The sequence below is a fragment of the Arachis hypogaea genome, chromosome 15 (assembly GCF_003086295.3).
Source record: "Arachis hypogaea cultivar Tifrunner chromosome 15, arahy.Tifrunner.gnm2.J5K5, whole genome shotgun sequence".
NCBI classification, from domain to species: domain Eukaryota; kingdom Viridiplantae; phylum Streptophyta; class Magnoliopsida; order Fabales; family Fabaceae; genus Arachis; species Arachis hypogaea.
This window is the reverse complement of record NC_092050.1, coordinates 136,910,712-136,930,365: the sequence shown is the minus strand read 5'-3', so window position 1 is coordinate 136,930,365 and position 19,654 is coordinate 136,910,712. Positions and strand designations below refer to the sequence as shown.

Genomic DNA, 19,654 nt, shown 5'->3' with positions numbered 1-19,654 from the left:
AAAGAACTAACAGCATTGGATAATATCATAATAGACTTAAAAACTTTGACACTTTGTGTAATGAGTAAAAATAGGCTTGATATCACATAAACAGAGATAATAAGAATTAATCAAGGAAGCAAAAAATTAGTATTAATATCATTTTCTCTTTACAATTTCTCTTTCTATGGAATTAATTCTTTTCTAATTCTCCCTGATTTGATTAATTCTCTCCCTATTTTCTCTTATCTCATTAATTCTTTTCTATTCTATATTCTTCCCCTTTAATCTTGTTGGAATCAAAATTAAACTCTAATATTAATTAATAATATTTTGATATGGTACAGATATATTAGCATTGAATGCCTTGTGATGACTAATTTTGAGAAAGAAGAGGCAGCACTTCCAGAAAATCAAGCACAAGTATCTGTATCTCATAAGAGACATGCTAGTTTTGAGGGACATGGTTGGCCAGTTACTAGTAAGAGAACAAGTCCCCTTATGAACATGAGTGGTCCAATATATGCTACCAATGGAACTGGAAGCTTTTTGCACCAGGGTCTAGTTGTGACAGTAAACAAAGTTTGGAGTAACACAGAAAAATCTTCCAGTTCATCTGGCTCGGGCGAAAATCATTGGAACAACAAGTATGCTAGAAAGAATGAACACTTGCTTAACTCCGGAGAACTTGGAATGTGTGATGATCCTTATTGTACTACTTGTCCTGCTAACTTCAAGGATTCTCATAGGAGAAATTCAAAAGCTTCAACAGCTTTTGATGCTAAGGTGACTTTTTCCTAACATAGTCAATTTTTTTTAGATAACCTCTATATTTTGAAGTTGTCTTTACTTATCACATTGGTAAATAATTCAAAATTGTGTATGATTCTGCCTGCACTTTAAGTAGTGAAAGATCTTTCAAATTTCTTGCTATTGTTAAAGAGGTTTGATGATAGGTTAGGATGAAAAAACAGTTTTGAAACAGACAAAAGAGAAGATTGCAAATGTATTTCAATTTTCAAATAATTGTGATTTCACATAACATTGACAGTATAACTCCATTAGAAATAACTCATCTCATTTAGTGGTTATGGTTTCAAATAAGTAACTTTATTTTCAATATTGCAAACTGATCCTTAACAATAATAGCTAAATTTTATTCCAATTTCTAAGTGAAACTACAGGAGCAAATATGGACCATTTTTTTATATTTGAAAATTACAAGGACTTTTTGGAACTTGAAACTTACAAGTACTAACGGAAAGTACTTAACTAACTTCATAATAGTGTAAAGAATTACCAAATGTCCCTTATAGAGTCTTCATACCCTTAACTTTAGGTAAATTGCAAGATGCTAGTATCTTGACCCTCTTAAGTTCCTTTGTTACTTTTATATTAAAATTGCTCCCATCGTTGTTTTATCTATAAAGTTTAGTAATAACATAACAAATTTTTCTGCATCATTATACTTGATAACATTATGAGCTTTTTAATCTCCTTTATATGCAGAATTTTGCATATTCAAGCATAGTTCTTTTCATATTCTGAACTTTGACAGTTACATGGTGCTCTCTATGGGGATGCCAAGTGTTACGCAAGAAGACTCTTCTCCTTCTGCTCTTCATTCTCTCCTGGAATTATTAACCCTCACACTAAACTTGTACAACAATGGAACAAGTTCCTGGCTATTTCTTGTTTATTTGCAATCTTTTTGGATCCGTTATTTTTCTTCCTGATCTATGTGCAGAAGGTATGATGTGATCCCTTGGTCCTTTCGTTTAATTGCAAAAACTTAGAAATTATTGTAGACACTAACAATCTTTCCATTATTCACTTGATGCAGGATTGCAAATGTATTGCTATAGATGGGAAAATGGCGTCAACACTAGTTATATTTAGAAGTGTGAATGATTTTGTATATTTCTTAAACATCCTTCTCCAGGTAAGTTCTCTCAAAAAACAAATCTTCTCCAGGTATATCTAGAGTTGTAACATGTTAGTTATAAGATATAGAGAACACTACTGATTTAGGACACTAGGTATACATTTACTTAGTAACACTAACATCCTCTAACACCCTTTAAATGAGCTTTAACAAGCTTGATCCTTTGCAGTTTAGGTTGGCTTATGTTTCTCCAGAGTCTAGGGTGGTTGGTGCTGGAGATTTAGTTGACCATCCAAAGAAAATTGCTCTACATTACTTGCGGACCTATTTTCTCATTGACTTATTTGTTGCACTTCCTCTTCCGCAGGTAAAATTTTTCCTTCCATCAAATTTCACAAAATTTTATTATCATATTATGTGCTATACAAGCCTTTTAAACTCTGCATTAATGGGTTACACTGCTAAATTGTCAAAGATGAATTTTCGTTTTTACTGTCTTCTGACATAATAGGATAACATAAAATTAAAATCTTAAGGTGGAGTCTCTGGTGGCTCAACAATGGGTGTCTAAGGGTGACTAAGGAGTTGACCAGCCATTGAAGGAATGACGTGTGGCAAGTGGGTTAAGTAAGGATAGATGGCTGTTATGCGTTAATGTGTAATTAGGCAAATGTGAAACGCCATAAATGTGAAAAGTTTACTGTGGATAAATGCAAGGCCAAAAAGGAATACTGGGAAACAAAATGATCGCCGGCCGGCAACATCACCGTCGTGGGAAGCAGCACCATCGCAGGAAGCAGCACCGTCGCAGGAGGTATCACAGGGCAACTACAGAGGCGCTGAGATCGATGGCTATAGAGAGCACGACGTAGCCACATCCATGGATATGATCCTAGAAAACGCGATGAGAAGGACTGGACGGTGCAGCAACGGTAAGCAAGGAAGGGGGTGGCCCAGAAGCGACGACATTATCTTCAGCCGTATCTAGATCGAAGGAACTGAGGGCGGCGATGGCACCTGAATCTTCTTCTTGACCTTCGAAGAAACCAAGAGGCAAACCAACCCAACAACTTCCAAGAGCGGTGGAAGGAAATCGGCGAAGGCCATCGCATGAGGCCAGCGCGGCAAAGAAGGAGTACCCCGAACCAAGTTGCGTTAGGTGACGGCAGAAAGCTTTAAGCAAAGAAGTCCAGGCCGGCGGAGCACATCGATCCTGGAAACAACAGAGGTGGAGGCGCTGTCTTCAGTTCATTGCAGCATCGGGCATGAAGAAGAACACTGAGGACGTCAAGAGTAGGATCCGGGTCATGATGACAACCTGTTGGACTGAGACGTTAATAGGGTCGGGTCGGGGCATTTGTTTGCCTGGACATTGTCAAAAGCAAAGAGAGGAAGATTCAAAAAGTTTCACCGTTGCTTGTTACCTCATTTACCTTTTACCTAATTTACCGTGAGTCAAATTACTCTCATTCAAGTCAAACGAACCCACGTGTCTAATTTAAATTGGTTGGTCTATCTTAGCCACCTTAGCCAGCAAACCCTTACATTCACCATAAACGTCACCATCTTAAAATGCTGCATGCATGCAAGTAAATAATGTGAGACTCTCAGAAACTCTTGCATGCAACACCTTTTATTTGTCTGAAGCATGTATCTAATTGGTCCAACACAGATTGTGTTGGAACTGGAATTAAATAGATAATAGGAGAATTGAGAATCAATATCCTAAGAATTAGTCATATGTGAAGAACCAAATATAATAAAGATTAAGCTCAAATTCTATTAACTCTTTTCATTTCTGTTAACTTTCATGCTGTGACAGAGTTAAGGTGAAGAATGTAATGGTTTGTCATTGATTTGTTCCTATTCCTATCTTCATGAACTGTGTTTCATGATATTGAAGCTCAGAGTGCCAATGTTTCATTATGTGTAGTGAAATATGTGCAGATAATGATAGTGTTTGTGCTTCCAAGGAATTTGGGGATGTCATCAGGAGCGAATTATGCTAAGAATATTCTTCGCGCGGCCGTTCTTGTGCAGTATATTCCCAGGTTATTCAGGTTTCTTCCATTGCTAATCGGCCAATCTCCATCAGGATTCATATTTGAGTCAGCATGGACAAATTTCATCATAAATCTTCTTATTTTTATGCTGTCTAGCCATGTTGTTGGCTCTTGCTGGTACCTCTTTGGTGTGCAGGTAAGTCAAAATAACATTCGAAACTTCCTTCTTAAGAATTTAATTTAGTTACCCACCTTTTCTATCTTTCCCTTTTCTTTCTTCCAGAGGGTTAATCAATGTTTGCGAGATGCATGTCATAATTCTGATATTGATGAATGCATGAAAGTCATTGATTGTGGGCATGGTCGTACTTTAGACGATCAATCTGGCAAAACATCTGCTGGTTGGATCAACAATGTTGAGGCCATTGCTTGTTTAAATCCCTCTTCTAAGGCTTCTAATGGCTTTAGTTATGGGATCTATGCCAATGCTGTACCACTTACAACAGAAACTGACCTTGTCAACAAATATTTGTATGCTTTGTTTTGGGGTTTCCAGGTAAGAATTTCATCATTTCATTTCTTTTTCTTGCATTAGTTAGAAGATATGAAGAGTGAGATGTGCTTATTATTGTTACCTTCATGTACAAGTTACCATCATTTACATTTTTGGTTGGACTCAAAATCTCTTTCTTACCTTTCATAACTAAATAAATTAACAAGTTCTATTCTACTAATTGCATATCTGCTTAATTCCTGCTGTGCAATAAAATTAGAAGTCTCATATCTCCTGCCGCTAGTTCCAATTTCTTTAAACTAAATTATTACTAAGCTCTTTGGATTGTAATCACATACAAAGTATAAATTGAACTAGAAGAATGTCAAAGAGTATATTTGAACTTCTGAACACTTGTCATAGAGCCTTGAATATTCGAGTGCCAATCAACACTAGCTTAGATTGTAAAGTTGGTAATGAAAGCACATGAAACGGTTGTGATAACTCTGAACATTTATTCCTTTTTTATCTTCATTACAGCAAATAAGTTCTCTCGGCAGTAGTCTAATCCCAAGTTATTTTGTGTGGGAAGTGCTTTACACAATGGCAATCATAGGATTGGGACTCTTGCTTTTCGCGCTTCTCATTGGAAATATACAGAACTTTCTTCAGTCTCTTGGTCGGAGGTAGTATTTATTTACTTTTGTTAAATTCTAATTTCATGCCAACCCCATAGTGGAATAAGGCTTTTTTGTTGCTAATGTTAAATTCTTTTCCATGTTAAAGCTTAGAAATGATGCAGACTGTTCAGTAGATGTAATGGCACAAAGCCTTCTTATGCTGCAAGCTTTAACTTTTAATTTACCTAAGTTCAAAAGTTCATGATATATATTCTTCAATCTTGCTTACAGAAAGCTTGAAATGCAACTTAGAGGCCGTGATGTCGAGCGATGGATGAGCCATCGTCACTTGCCAGAAGATCTAAAAAAGTATGGCATTTTCTATCAATTAGGGTCCAGTTATGTAATCTATTTTCTTATTGATCTTGTCAATTTTTAATTCTTTGTTTAACAAATAGTACTGGTTAATTTTTCTTTCATTGTTACACTAAAGTTCCAAATTTTCACAGCATTATTTATAGATTAATTCTTCTTGTTGTTTCATCATTCAGGAGAGTGCGCCAGGCCGAACGGTATAATTGGGCTGCAACAAGGGGAGTGAATGAAGAAATACTTATGGAAAATTTGCCAGAAGATCTTCAGAGAGACATAAGGCGTCATCTCTTCAAATTTATCAAGAAAGTAGGTGCTACTAGAGTATGATTGTGCTTATAATTTGATTGTGAAAAACCATTTTGAAGAAAAGATTTATTCATGTTGGCAACCCTTAAAATTCTGCTTTTATGCAGGTCCGAATTTTCGCCTTGATGGATGAGCCAATCTTAGATGCTATTTGTGAGAGAATAAGACATAAGACATACATCAAAGGAAGTAGAATTTTGAATCATGGTGGCATTATAGAGAAAATGGTCTTTGTTGTTCGCGGGAAATTGGAGAGCGTTGGAGTTGATGGAATCGTAGTTCCTTTAGCTGAAGGGGATGCTTGTGGTGAAGAACTTTTGACATGGTATCTTGAACATTCTTTGGTGAGAACAGGTATAGTAACACTTGATTCAAAGACAACAGAACATGCCTAAGATCAAAAGCACTTACTGCAATGTTCATTAATATTTTATTATTTTTATTTTTTATTTGCAGATGGTAAGAAAGTAAGACTTCCAGGACAGAGGTTGCTTAGCAACAGGACGGTGAAGTGCTTAACAAATGTGGAGGTATTTTCACTCCGAGCAGCAGATCTTGAAGAAGTCACGATCTATTTCACAAGATTCTTGAGGAGTCCACATGTTCAAGGAGCTCTAAGGTCTCATTCTTAACAAATTTCTGATTAATTGTCCTTAATTTAAATGAATTTTCCATGCACTAGACTAGCACCTGCATTTTTTAGTTTATGACAAATTAATGTATGATCTTTTTGTGTGACATATATAATATGTTAGAAATATAGCTATCTATGTGTATTTTTCAATTAGTTTAGATAAGTAATTTCATAATATAGTATTAAAATTTCAAGAAGATTATAATATAATAATAGAAAAGTATTCAATTTTACTGTTATGCTCATGTTGTCAAATTCATGACTCTCGTAAACATTTGATAATTGTGTTGTTTTAGGTATGAATCACCTTATTGGAGATCACTTGCAGCAACACGAATTCAGGTTGCCTGGAGATACAGGAAGAAACGTCTGAGTCGTTCTGATAGCCAAACAATCTAATCAAACATCTAAGCCTCATAGGTTGCTTCAACTCTTGGATTCACTAGCTTCTTTCCAACTACAAATTTTCCTTAAATAATAACTAATTGCTTCCACATAACTTTTTGCTTTGCTTATAATTTAACGCGTCCTTGGGCTTTGCTTTTTCCCACAAGAAAGGCATTGTTATTGATGCACTAATAATAGGTACATATATATTATCTAATTATTTTGTACTCATGTGAAAATGTGAAAGTACATCCCTTCATAGTTAATGTATCTTGTTTAAGTTTAGCATGCCTAGAAGATTTCCCAATACAGCAATACTCAATATGTGCTTCACGGAAAGTTTGACTATAGCTCGTATTGTACAGTGTAAGAAATATAAAATACACAAATTATACGGATAAAAGTTAGGAGGAGGCCGGTGCTAACGTGATGAAGGCGAGTTTTTCCTGCAGGTGAAGAACTCCCGTAGAATAGTGCAGTGGATGACGCGTGTCATGGCTGTGAAACTACGCGCAGACAGCGCCTGCAGTGGGTTGTTGGTGACGGCTTAAATAGGAGGGTGATTACGCGTTAATGATGATAAATAGAAAGTTGGGCTTTTTGCCATTGATGGAGTACCCACTTTTTGTAACGGTTGGCTATTTGTTGAGTTATTTAAAGTGTAAGAAAATTTGTTTTTGAAGGCTGGTCTGAGTTCTAAATTTTTGTTAATCGACAGGATTTGACTCCTGACTAAGGGAAAAAAAAAACCGGAATTGAGGAAAAAGCAGAATAAATTTGTTTTTGCTCTTATTTATTCTTCGGTAATTACGTATTGACTATCCTAATATTTATACTTATCTTTACATAATATTTTATGTACATGTTGATTCGATTTTTAATTTGTTTTAGTTATTTTTAAAGTGTTATTCACTTTTAAGTTTAACTAAAATTAATAATTTAATATAAATTAATAAATTATTTTATTTTATTAATTAAAATTACGATGTCATTGCTATTATTTCTCCGTTCAACTAATTATAATAATACAAAAAAATTATTTTCTTAAAATTTTAAAAAATATGAATGCAATGATCTTTAAATTACATGACTTAGGATTCAAAGATGATTTTTTAAATGCTTATTGATTGGAACTAAAAAAAATATTGTAAAAATATTGCATAAATTTTCATCGTGTGTATATAGAGTTTTCTTCCTCATAAACCGCGGCAAGTAGCAAAGGTTTATGCATACAAATAGCTCTTCATAAACCGTGCCTAGTTACAATGGTTTATATTCAAAAACCTTTCTTCATAAACCGCCGTAAGTTACAATAGTTTACGATCAAACAACTCTCTTCATAAACCGTGGTTACCACAGTTTATGTGTAATCCTCTAAAACGTGGTATGTTACCACGGATTACATAAAACAATAACAAGACACGCAAGTAAAGGAATCTCAATTGTTGTATTTGAGTAAAGATTTCTCCCATCTATTTTATTTAGGTAAATTGCCCACAAAAATGTAGTGTGTCATATTTAAAAACACAATGTATTTAGTGTATTTGGTTTACACCCAAATGGATATTTTATTCAAAAATATTTAGTAACAAAAAAATTAATAAAAAATAGTTAAAATTTGTCTTATTTAATATTTATTAATTATTATAATAATTAATAAATACTAAATAAAGTAAATTATGACTATTCTATTTTTCTTTCTAACATTATTATTTAGTAAAAAAATGATGTAAATTATATTTATTAATACAATATATAGTATGATAATGTTAATCTGAAATAATGAAATTGCAATATTGTATTTTGGAATGATGTAGTGCCTTCAATGTTAGAAATAAATAATCTGAGAAGTTGTAAAAAAAGAATTTTGAATGTTTTAGACTTATTTAAAATGCAAGAATGGAAGTGTAAAAACCTAAAAGCTTTTAATTAAATAAATGAGCTGTTTTTTAGCAAAGGAAGAAAAAAATTGATACACTAGAGTTTACGTGGTAGGCTTTAAGTTTTATGATTTATAATTTAGGCTATGAATGTTAGTTATGTGGAGTTTAGTAATTAAGTGTGTTGCCGTGTTGGGGTTTAGGGTTATTGTTTAGGGTTTAAATGTGAGAGTTTATGGTTTATTAGTTTGGTTTTAGGATTTATGGTGAGGGTTTAGTATTTAGGGCGTATAGTTTAGAAATTAGGGTTTAAGATTTAGGTTAAAGAGTTAGTTATTATAGAAAGAGGGTTTAGTGTTTATAGTTAGGGCTTGTGAGTAAGGATTTTTGGTTTATAATTTATGATTTATGATTTAGTAGTTTAGGATTTAGAATTTAGAATTGATGAGCTAGTATTTATTACTTAGGACTTTGGTCTTAGGGGTTTGTTTTTCTCATAAACTTTGAATAATAGATAGCAGAAATTGTGCAATATATAGGTGAGTTTGCCGATTGGCGAAGTCACGTATTTACAAAAAGACTCTGAAAATGGGTTTTGACATGAAGAGCGTTGGAGTTGATGGAATAGTAGTTCCCTAGCTGAAGGGGATACTTGTGGTGAAGAACTTTTGACATGGTATCTTGAACATTCTCTAGTAAGAACACGTATAGTAACACTTGATTCAAAGACAACAGAACATGCTTTTCAAATTTTTTTACTAGTAGAGATAAAAAACAGTTACAATAATCCACAATTTGGCCTGAATAGCAAATGAAAAACTGCAATTTTCATTATTATTATTATTATTTATTTATTTATTTTCAGATGGTAAGAAAGTAAGGCTTCCGAGACAGAAGTTGCTTAGCAACAGGACAGTGAAGTGCTTAACAAATGTGGAGGTATTTTCACTCCGAGCGGCTGATCTCAAAGAAGTCACAACCTATTTAACAAGATTCTTGAGGAGTCCACATGTTCAAGGAGTTCTAAGGCACATTCTTAACAAATTTCTGATTAATTGTTCTTAATGTAAATGAATTTTCCATTTTGCTATGCACTACACTAAGATAAGAAACTGCATTTTTAGTTTATCAAAAAAAATTTATCTCTGATCCTTCCATGTGAGGTATATAATATGTTAAAGATATATCTATCAATTTAAATTTTTAAAATAGTTTCAATAATATAGTATATAGAATTCAACAAGGCTTATGAAAAAATTCACACAAAATTCAAAAGGACTCTTACATGAAAGAACATGTTAAGAATATAACTATTTATTTATCTTTTCTATCGGCTGATTTCATGACAAAATAAAAAAGTATTCAATTTTATTCTTATATTCATGTTGTCAAATCCATGACTATATCCGAACAAACAATGCTTATCACTAATCAGCATAAAACAGCATAAAATAATGGAAGGTTCAACTATCACAGCACAATTTCGTCCGGGCGTTGAAGAGTATAAACAATGCACGAAGCTTTACATTTTATATATATACATATACGAACGAAATATATGTTTTGGAAAAAATAATTTAAGATGGAATCTAACCATCCGAAAGAAACAGTTGTGACCGCGTGAGAAAGGAAAAAATCCATAAGAGTAATTCCGTAAAACAACAATCAAGACCCCGTACATATTCATAGTTGACAACTACTTACCAACTTATTCCATTGGTGAAATAGCACTCCTCTTTCGGATAAAGTATTGGGACTAGTAACTTGAATGAAGTGATAGGACAAGCCCCTAGAGCCTTAGACGCAGTCCCCAACCTCCTTTCACTTATCCCCTAGTCACCGCCACTTATCACCGACATTTGATGCAGAACTTTTCAACGCAATCAACATATGAACTATAATGCAAAAATTTGAGAAAGCACACATTGGCATTTTTACCCTCGTAGAAAAATAAACAAGAACATGTAAATTGACTGGTAAATCAAAGATCACCTTAATTCTTTAAAATAAAAACACAAACTTGTCCAAGGAACTTTACCACTTGTAAAGAGACTAGACAGATTACATTTTATCATCCCCCAACTCTAAGACCTAACAAAAGAACTCCCAAAGAAATTATATTTAAAAAAAAAAAAACACATTAACAACATTAACCCAAAATCTATCTACACAAGGCAAAAACAAAAATTTACACACAAAAAAGGCACTTGGTTCTGTCAAAATATTAAACCCACTGTAGTAGTTCCCAACAACATTCTTTTGTCATTCATCCACCTCGCAGACTTCTTCATCCAACAGCTTGTAGACACTGAAGTGGTTGACCCTGATTTTCCATTCTCCTTTAATGGGATCGTATGAAATAAATTCAGCACCTTGGTCCTCAGCCTTTCTCTTAAGCATCTCCTTGTATTTCTCGATCTTTGGCCCTTCTGTGTATTGTTGCCCAGTTTTCTTGTCAAAACATTTTATGTTAAGGAGAGTAACCTCAGCGGGCTTATTCAGCCCTTGTCCAACAGGTGGCTTCTTTGCATCATCCATGTAAACAATAACCTCACGGTTGTTGAACTGAATAAGGGACTCAAGGTCAAGCCCTCTTACATCTGTCTCACCCAAGAATCTGATGCTGCCATAACCTTGCCTTCCGACCACAAAGTCTTTGACATGACTGCAGAATCCTGGTTCGACTCTTTCCTTTGCCGCCAGCTCATGTATTCGAGGCTGTGTGTAGTAATCAGAACGCCAAAGCTTTGGCATTAGTGCCTCAACATCAGCTCCGTGTTCATACACAATCGCAGCCTCGCCAGCCCTGTGCCCACTGAGGGTCTTGTATACATCTGCCTTCTGAGGAGAATGGACCTCACTACTCCCATTGGGAACTTGCTTTGTTGTAGGCTGAACATGCTCCTTGACAACCCCATTTTCCACTGCAGTTTCTGAAATCAATCATCGAAATTCAGACAGTGTTTCAATAAAACAACCAAAAAGTATTCACAGAAACCAAAAAGCTTCTGTATAACTAAATCAAGTACTACAAAATTCATAAGTACATACTATCACTAGCTGAGCTGGTCCCATTGACTGGTTGAGTTGACGCTTCTTTAGATACACTTCCTGAACACGGTATTAAGAAACAATAATAAGTCTGCTTGTCATTCATTTAATCTCTAGGAACGGAATTTACTTTTTCAAAAAGGGGTATATGGGAAACAATAGGACCACCAACATAATATGGGATGCAAACCCACTACAGTAGCACAATTTTCTTTTTATATAGCTTTTCCCTTTTTGGTGGGGACCTGCCCGGGGGGGTGGTTGTGTTAATAAAGTGGTGCCCGATGTTAGTAGTGATATATTTGTATCTTACCAAACACTTGAACACAAATCTTTGGATGGCATACCTTGTGTTAGCGCATAATCAAACATAATAACATGGCCCGTACTCAAGTAAAATAAATAAAACACTAAACACAAACAATTTAGAAAACATTACCATTCTCCTTCACTGGGGTATTTCTATCCTTAAAAGGTGATGCTTTCTCAGATGAAGCCCTTCCAGGCCACTGCTCCATGGGACAAATAATCAGTGCCCTTGGGTTTTCTCTAGGAATGAAAAGTGCATCAGCCTTTGGAGTGGTTGGAGTGTCCTCGTCATCACTAAAGAATGGAACCTGCAGGCAAGAAGTGCAGTTATACACCATATTCATCTGCATAAAGGAGCATGTTATTTAGAAACCTAGATTGATAATAAAAAGAACTACAGTACTCACCTTTGGCCCATCTGTTTTAGACTGATATTTCCGGACAGGAACCCTAACTCGTCTTTGTGATAAATGTCGAGAAGTCAATAACGATGATATTCTAACAGGCGCAGGTTTGTCTTGTGCCTGAAATGAGATATCATAACATAATCATTCAACCATATTTTAAATGCGCATAAAAGATCAAAGTAATTTATGCTCAATTACAAAACCAGCATTAAAGACCAATAGAACCAGAGTTCAAATCAAAAAGAGATATTCTTACAGGCATGCTAGAGATTCCATATTGAATCGAAGTTGTTCCACCTCGACCAATTGACATCTGAGGCAAAGCAGGAAGTGTTCCAAATGGATTGGTAATTGGTGCTGGTTGTGAAACTACAGAGCTCGGGGTAGAAGACCTGTCAAGTGAACACATATAAGCAAAGAACCTTATATATTTTAAATACAACATCCAAACTTATCAAAGAAAGAATAAAAATGACAATTCTACTCCAAAAAGACAAGCAAATAAAAAGACAAACACATAAGTGACTTTACTTAGTTAAAAGAGTTGGAACTTACGACAGTCCAAAGTTACTCTGTCCAAATATACCTGGAGTGCCACCGAAGCTACTTGCACCAACTATTTAAGACAGTACAGTAAGAACTCAGAAACATTAATCTTTCAATCGGTGCAAGGGGGAAAATAGAATAGGCAATAGATAATATATTTGACTGACTAGGTTGTGTCTGGCCAAAGTTGCCAAAGGCAAATGAACCACCTGACTGAGCAGTCTGTGGTTGTTGGAAAGGCATTGAAATGGATGGCTGCACACATAAGTGAAAAAAATATATTAGAAAGTCAAAATGCAGTTGAGTATAGTCTCAGTCTTGCACACAAATCTGTACTAATCTTTTTGTCGATGCCATTTTACCTAGCAGTAAAATTAATTTAGTTTACACACAATTAGGAAGCAATAGTACCATTAAATACATGTAGCAAACAATGTGATGAGTATAGGCTCACTTGTTAGTGTTGTCATGGGATATATTAGCAAGGACCAAACTTCTAACCACTGGGTCATGGAGGGTTTAATATCATGTCAAGAATCAACTTTCAGTCACAACTAGATAGGTTAATGTTTCAATAATAGAATTGTATTGGATACCATCTTTCATTTACTTAGCCTGCACTCCTCTAATATTTAAACAATACTTGGTAAAGATTTTTACACTTTTAACTGAAAATTTGGTTTCAATAGATCCATGTCAACAACCCTGGCTTTTGTGTGAACATGACCACATTTTATCTTCCTTGATACAAACATTGTACTCTAACGAAACTAAGATTAAAAAGTGAAAAGCAACACTGCATACCTATAAATACTCACCGTTGTTTGCCCAAAGCCTGTCAGAGTATTAGATGTGAGTGATGAGCTGCTCGAGAAAATGCTTCCGACAAGCCCAGAAGAAGGTGAATTGAACAAGCTAGTTTGACCAAAAGATGAAGTCTGCCCAAAGGGAGAGGATGTCTGTCCGAAACCTGAGCTTGGTTGCGGGGCTATAGAACTAAATAATTGGGATGGCTGAGTGTTCCCAAAAATGCTTGAGCCAAATGGTGAAGATGAAGTCTGAGCAGAAGCAGTATTAAACAAGGATGTAGAAGATGTCCCAAAGCTCGGAGAAGAGTTAACTCCAAATGGAGAAGGGGATGGGCAAAAAATAGAAGGCTGTGATACACCTGTTGTTGAAGAACCAAAAGCTGATGAACTGAAGGCAGGAGCAGATGAAGTTGTACCAAATCCAGAAAAAGTTGAAGTCTTTTGGGCAAATGGGTTAGAACTAGTTGTCGTGCCAGAAAAAGGGTTCGCAGATGTTTGACCAAACCCTTGTATAGGAGCAAAGGTGTTTGTCTGTGTTGTAGATGATCCAAATGGTGAACTAGTGGATTGAGCAGAGGGAAGTGGTCCACCTGAATTTAAATCGAGTGTAGATCATGTCAAGGTCACTGTAATTGGAATGAGCAAATATATCACATTATTATTTATAATAAAGAAGTAAGTACCTTTATCTCCCGATTGATAGTCCTCCCATCTTAGCTCCTCGTGGCTTTTTTCTTTGTAAATAGGCATGGCTGATATCGATTCCAATTTGGCAGTCTGTCCAGAGGTACCACTATCAGCTTCTGTTGTTGGTGTATAGTTAGCTACTCTACTTCCACCCCGTTGACCTCCAAAACCCGGCTGACCAATACCAGCATTTCCAAAGGCTGGTGATGGCGTCTGGGATCCTGCACGAAGAAATATGTAAGGAGAACATTCAATTCCCATGGCATAAGGTATATGAAACCCAAAATAAAGTCATTACCATACATAAGTCCCAGGTATTTAAAAATAATTGTCACTAAGTATTCAGTATTATGAAGGCTTTTTTAACTCACCAAATGCAGAACTCTGCCCTCCAAAAGGTGAGCTTGTACTTCCAAATGGGGTGCTGCCAACAAATGCAGAAGAAGACTGGCCGAAAGCTGGAGTAGAGCCAAAACTAAATGCAGGGGTACTTGAAGCTCCAAAAGCTGGAGTACTAGGTGCCCCGAAAGCCGGAGTGCTAGAGGCACCAAAAGGGCTAGTTGAGGCCCCAAATGTTCCCCCGCCTCCAAAAACGGAAGTATTGGACCCACCAAATGCACTTCCTGTGTTACCAAAGGATGGGCTGGAAGTTGAACCAAATGCAGGGGTGCTAGTTGTACCAAATGCTAGGGTGCTAGCAGCACCGAATGCAGGGGTGCTAGTAGAACCAAACGCAGGGGTGCTTGTGGCACCAAATGCAGGGTTGCCCGTTGAACCAAATGCTGGCTGAGACGGTGCACCAAAAGGAGTTGAGGAACCAAAAATGCTGCTTCCAAACGCTGGTTGCGACGGCTGGGTGGCAGTGGCACTTCCACCAAATGGACTTGTTTGAGTGGGAGTAGATCCAAAACCTCCAAAAACAGGCTTCTGACCAAAAACAGATGATCCTATATGGCAACAGATAAAACGAAAAATGAAAACAAATTAAGAGAATATACAGAAAACATGCCAAAAGATGCTAATCAATCATTAAGTGGAAAGAAGTCAAGGCAAGAATGTGTAATATAATATGTCACTCAAGAGTGTGTAAACAAAGCTCTACAACTGCATTGCAAGTCCACCACCAAACAAAACCATCAAAATAATTAGCTAATCACCAACAGGACCATAGAATCGTGATTTTAGCTCATAACAAAGGTAACAGTGCAAACCTTTGTATGAAGACTGTAAACTGGCATTTCCTTTTTTGGGGTGTGTGAATGGAAGGGTTTGAAGATTATAATAGACAAACCTTTCCATTCCCTCACTTGCAAACACAAAAACTCAACTCACATACACAACCTTTATTACTATGATGTTTTTCATTCTTCCAGACACCGCAAGAAAGACAGTTACACCAAAATTAAAATGACAACTAAACTGATAATTACATAAGCATGCATACCCCCAAATGATGATGACGAACCACCAAAAGCTGGGGTGGAAGATGAAGCACCAAAAGCCGGAGCCGAACTACCAAATGCGGGCGAAGATGAAGCACCAAACGTTGTGGTAGAAGAGAAGGGAGAAGAAGGCTGAGCAGCACCAAACACACCAGTTGAAGTGCCTCCAAATATGGAACTACCTGTCTGCGAACCAAAAGGACTACTACCAAAAGGCTTAGGGGCGAAGGGATTGCTGCTAGAATTATTCTGCCCGAAAACAGACGGTGAGCCAAACGGGCTCGATGAAGACTGCCCAAAAGCTGGGAAATGAAAAAGAAATTAACAAAACATAAATGACGAATCAATTATAGTCTAATAAACTATCACATTCTAAGCTCTAACCGATACACATCTCAAATAAAAAAAGAAATTAAGAAACCATAAATATACAATTAAGAAAAATGAGACAGAAAATTATCACAAAACATAAAAATAAAAGAAGAGAAATAGATATTAATAAGAAGCAAAGGCAAATGCACTTACGGTTCGTTGACCCAAACATCGTCACAAGTTCCCAAACACAAAGCGGCCTGTTGTTGCTCCCTAACTGCAATCATCATTCAACAATATGCACATTAGAAGCAAAAATCAATTTAACTTCTCTTCATATTTTATCCTAAATACGGAACAAAAATAACCAAAATAAATAGCAAAACGCGAGCCGTAAGATTTACATTTAGGGGTAAAATAATCAATTAATCAACGACATTCTTACGATGCCAATCAGTTGAATCAAAGATAGAAGATGCAACAATATTATCTGAAGGGACACAACGACGGAAACTTAAAAAGATGAAACGGAGGCGTTGTTAAACCAAAAAGAAAAAAGATGGCGCAACGAAAAGGAGAAAAGAATGACAAGAGAGAAAAACTTACAACAGTGATATTGTTGGGAAATGGATCTTGGTTCCGAAGAGTGGGAACGGTGGTGGATTAGGGCAGAGAGAGAGAGAGAGATGGGGGTTTGGGTCACAGTGACAGAGAGAATGGCGATTGTATAGCCTTGCCCGTTGTGGATTGTAATTCCAGCCGCGATTGGTAATGGCACAACCAGAAGGGGAGTAGGGGAGACAGATCGATTTTCAGGCGGTAAGGTTTTGAAGAAATGAAGTAAGCGAGTACCTGTATCCGTCGCCTTCTCCTCGGTTCGCTTCTGAGGATCTCTAGTTGGCGGGACTAATAGTAATAAGCCCTGCATCATAGCGTTAAAATTCCGTCCTAAAGGGGAAAAAAATTGGAAATATAGCGTTAAAATTACGAAGGTAAACCATCTTCATTTATTTATTTTATTTAGCTTCAAATTTTTTTGTTTTATTTATTTTTCTTATATTTTATATGGATAATTAAAATTGAAAAAGATAACCTGTTAATTAGGTTACAATATTATTTTTTTTAAAAATAAAAAATGAGCTACATACATTTTTTACAAAAAGAAAAATTAAAAAGTTAGAACCAATTATTTATTACTTTTAATAGCATTAGCATTTCCCTGATTTCCCAGACCAATTGCCTATTTTGGAAAAAAAAATAATAATGCAATATTAACTTTAAATATTTTATATTTTCATTTTAATATTTTTTTAAAGGGTTAACTATTAATTTGGTACTCCAAAAATTCAGTCACGGACAAAAACATTTTAAAAGATGTTATTGACAAAACAACTTTTGAATAATTTAAAAATACAACAAAAAGAAATAATAAACATTATATTTTTTACAAGTAACAGATAAACTTTTATATTTAGCAAACAACGTATCTATTACATCTAAATTTTTATGATAACATTTAAATACATATTTAAAAAATACACACAAAAAATTCGAAATAAAATATAATCTCTAAATTTTTTTTCAAAAAAATATACTCATTTATAGATAAAAATATCTTATTTTTAATAATAATTACAAAAATTTACATCAAATTTTGATTTCTAAAATTATTTTTTATAATATATATTTAATATTTAATTTTTTATCGTATTTTAATTATTTCAAAAATTTATTTATTTTTAATATTTTTTCTAAAATTATTTTTTATAATATATATTTAATATTTAATTTTTTTTATCATATTTTAAATTTTTCAAAAATTTATTTATTTATAGTATTTTTAGAGTTTATTTTGTCAACGTTACAAATTTTCACGTATCATTTTAGTAATTTATTCTTTTTAAAATGTTTCAATTTTACTCTATTGGTATATACGAAAAAATTATCTAAAAACTTAAATAACTAAGATAACAAGGATCTGTAAATATTATCGATAAAACATTTTATCTTTAATTTTTTATTAAAACAATTGTGTAAAGATTTTAAAAGAGTGTTTATTATTGAGTTAACCCATAAATACATGAGTTTTGAGGGTGATTTTTTTGGATATGATTTGGGGGTGTGAGTTATGCTGGGATATGATCATTACGGGTGATTTACACTATTATGACGGCGTTGATTTTTTGGAATTTTGGGGGTAAGAAATCGGACCCACCGATTTCGACCGATTTGTGTGAGGGAGAGGTTGAGGGGCATAAAATCGGTGCCACCAATTTCTGGGTGGAAAAAGACGTTAGGTGAGGAGTGTAGTAATCGGTGGGACCGATTACTGGAGACAGAAAATTTTATTTTAATCCGGGGTGCACCAATCGGACCCACCGATTTGAGGGTGCAGCGGTCGGTCCGTCCGATTTGCGCGTTAGTGCATACAAAAAGCAGATGGTGAGTTCACAGAAGCCCCATTTCTTTCTCGCCGGTCTCAGCTAATGTTCATCCTCTTCTCTTCTCTTCTCTTCTCTGATTCTTCTCTTTCATTTTTGTAAAAGAAATTTCTGTGAGGTTGAGAATAGTCAAGTACGTGTAGTGTTATGGATGATAGAGTTGTATTGAAGATTTATTATTACGGAAAGATCTTATTGCAAACATATGAGGGAGTTCAATTTGTGTGTGAAAATCCATTAGATGTTGTTATTCCGTTCACATTGTCATTTGAGGAGTTCAAAGGTGTGATTTGTGAGAAGATAGATTCTCAAAGATGTAGGAGAGTATCGTGTATTTTGTACAGGTATCATTTACCTGTGTTTGGTGGGTTTGTTCAATTTCAGACTAAGTACGTGACGGACGAAGCGAGTATGCATGAAATGTTTTCAATGTACATGGAAAATTGCCACCGAATGTCGTGCATCGAGTTATATATTGAGTTTGAGCAATCTGAAGCGGACCGTAACATTGAATTGGAAGATTATAATAGTGAAAGCGAAGATGAATTTGAAAGTAACTATGAGATCGTCGGTCCAGGTGAAGACGAAGATGAAGCTGGCGGCGCCATGAACGCAGATGTGGCGGAAGTTGCAAATGCACTAGCAAACGCGCATCCGTTTCAGGAGCCTTCTTTCATGCGATCGTTGGATTTGGAGGCTATGCACGCACCGGAGTTTCCGCAATATATGAATGCAGGTGCGTAAACCTAGGTAGCTATGTGAAACTCTGAAGTAGCAGATCAATAAGTCGGATGAGTAATGTATGTGATATGTGACTAGGCATTTGTGACCATAGCATTTGATTTTTTTATTAATTAATAGTTCTTTGTTGTGAATGATATTTAGTTGTTCTTTACGTAGATGGAATAGCGAAAAATAAGACTATAACGATCTTACATAGTAAAGTGTGTTTATTAATTGAGTTGTAATAAAAGAATTCTTACTGAGTACATAATGAAGCATTTATTACTTTTGATGTATGCAACACCTCCTGTTGTGGCGGATGGTGAGTTCACAGTGGGGATGGAATTCAGTTCAAGGGAGGCAGT

At 35.3% G+C, this 19,654-nt stretch overlaps 2 protein-coding genes across 3 annotated transcripts; one reads left to right on the top strand and one right to left on the bottom strand.

Annotated features, from left to right (window-relative positions):
- The first annotated feature begins 350 nt into the window (after positions 1–350).
- Positions 351–7,364, top strand: LOC112749003 (probable cyclic nucleotide-gated ion channel 20, chloroplastic). The gene is made up of 12 exons (XM_025797263.2): positions 351–765; positions 1,538–1,729; positions 1,823–1,921; positions 2,094–2,231; positions 3,812–4,063; positions 4,151–4,423; positions 4,901–5,046; positions 5,272–5,349; positions 5,532–5,661; positions 5,769–6,015; positions 6,118–6,280; positions 6,592–7,364. Exons 1-12 carry the CDS (start codon positions 352–354, stop codon positions 6,692–6,694), a joined length of 2,235 nt encoding a protein of 744 aa, XP_025653048.1. The 5' UTR covers position 351; the 3' UTR covers positions 6,695–7,364.
- A 3,167-nt stretch (positions 7,365–10,531) lies between these two features.
- On the bottom strand, positions 10,532–17,119 carry LOC112750837 (nuclear pore complex protein NUP98A). Of its 2 annotated transcripts, none has more exons than XM_025799709.3 (13): positions 16,732–17,119; positions 16,339–16,402; positions 15,816–16,115; positions 14,743–15,318; positions 14,368–14,592; positions 13,694–14,274; positions 13,043–13,130; positions 12,885–12,945; positions 12,586–12,721; positions 12,330–12,446; positions 12,053–12,230; positions 11,614–11,673; positions 10,532–11,495 (listed from the first exon to the last, which is right to left on the bottom strand). In XM_025799709.3, the coding sequence occupies exons 2-13, from the start codon at positions 16,355–16,357 to the stop codon at positions 10,825–10,827; spliced, it is 3,012 nt and encodes a 1,003-aa protein (XP_025655494.1). In that variant the 5' UTR covers positions 16,358–16,402; positions 16,732–17,119; the 3' UTR covers positions 10,532–10,824. The 2 variants fall into 2 exon arrangements, with proteins under 2 accessions (XP_025655494.1, XP_025655495.1); XM_025799710.3 differs by having other exon boundaries at positions 13,085–13,130.
- Between the last annotated feature and the right edge of the window lie 2,535 nt (positions 17,120–19,654).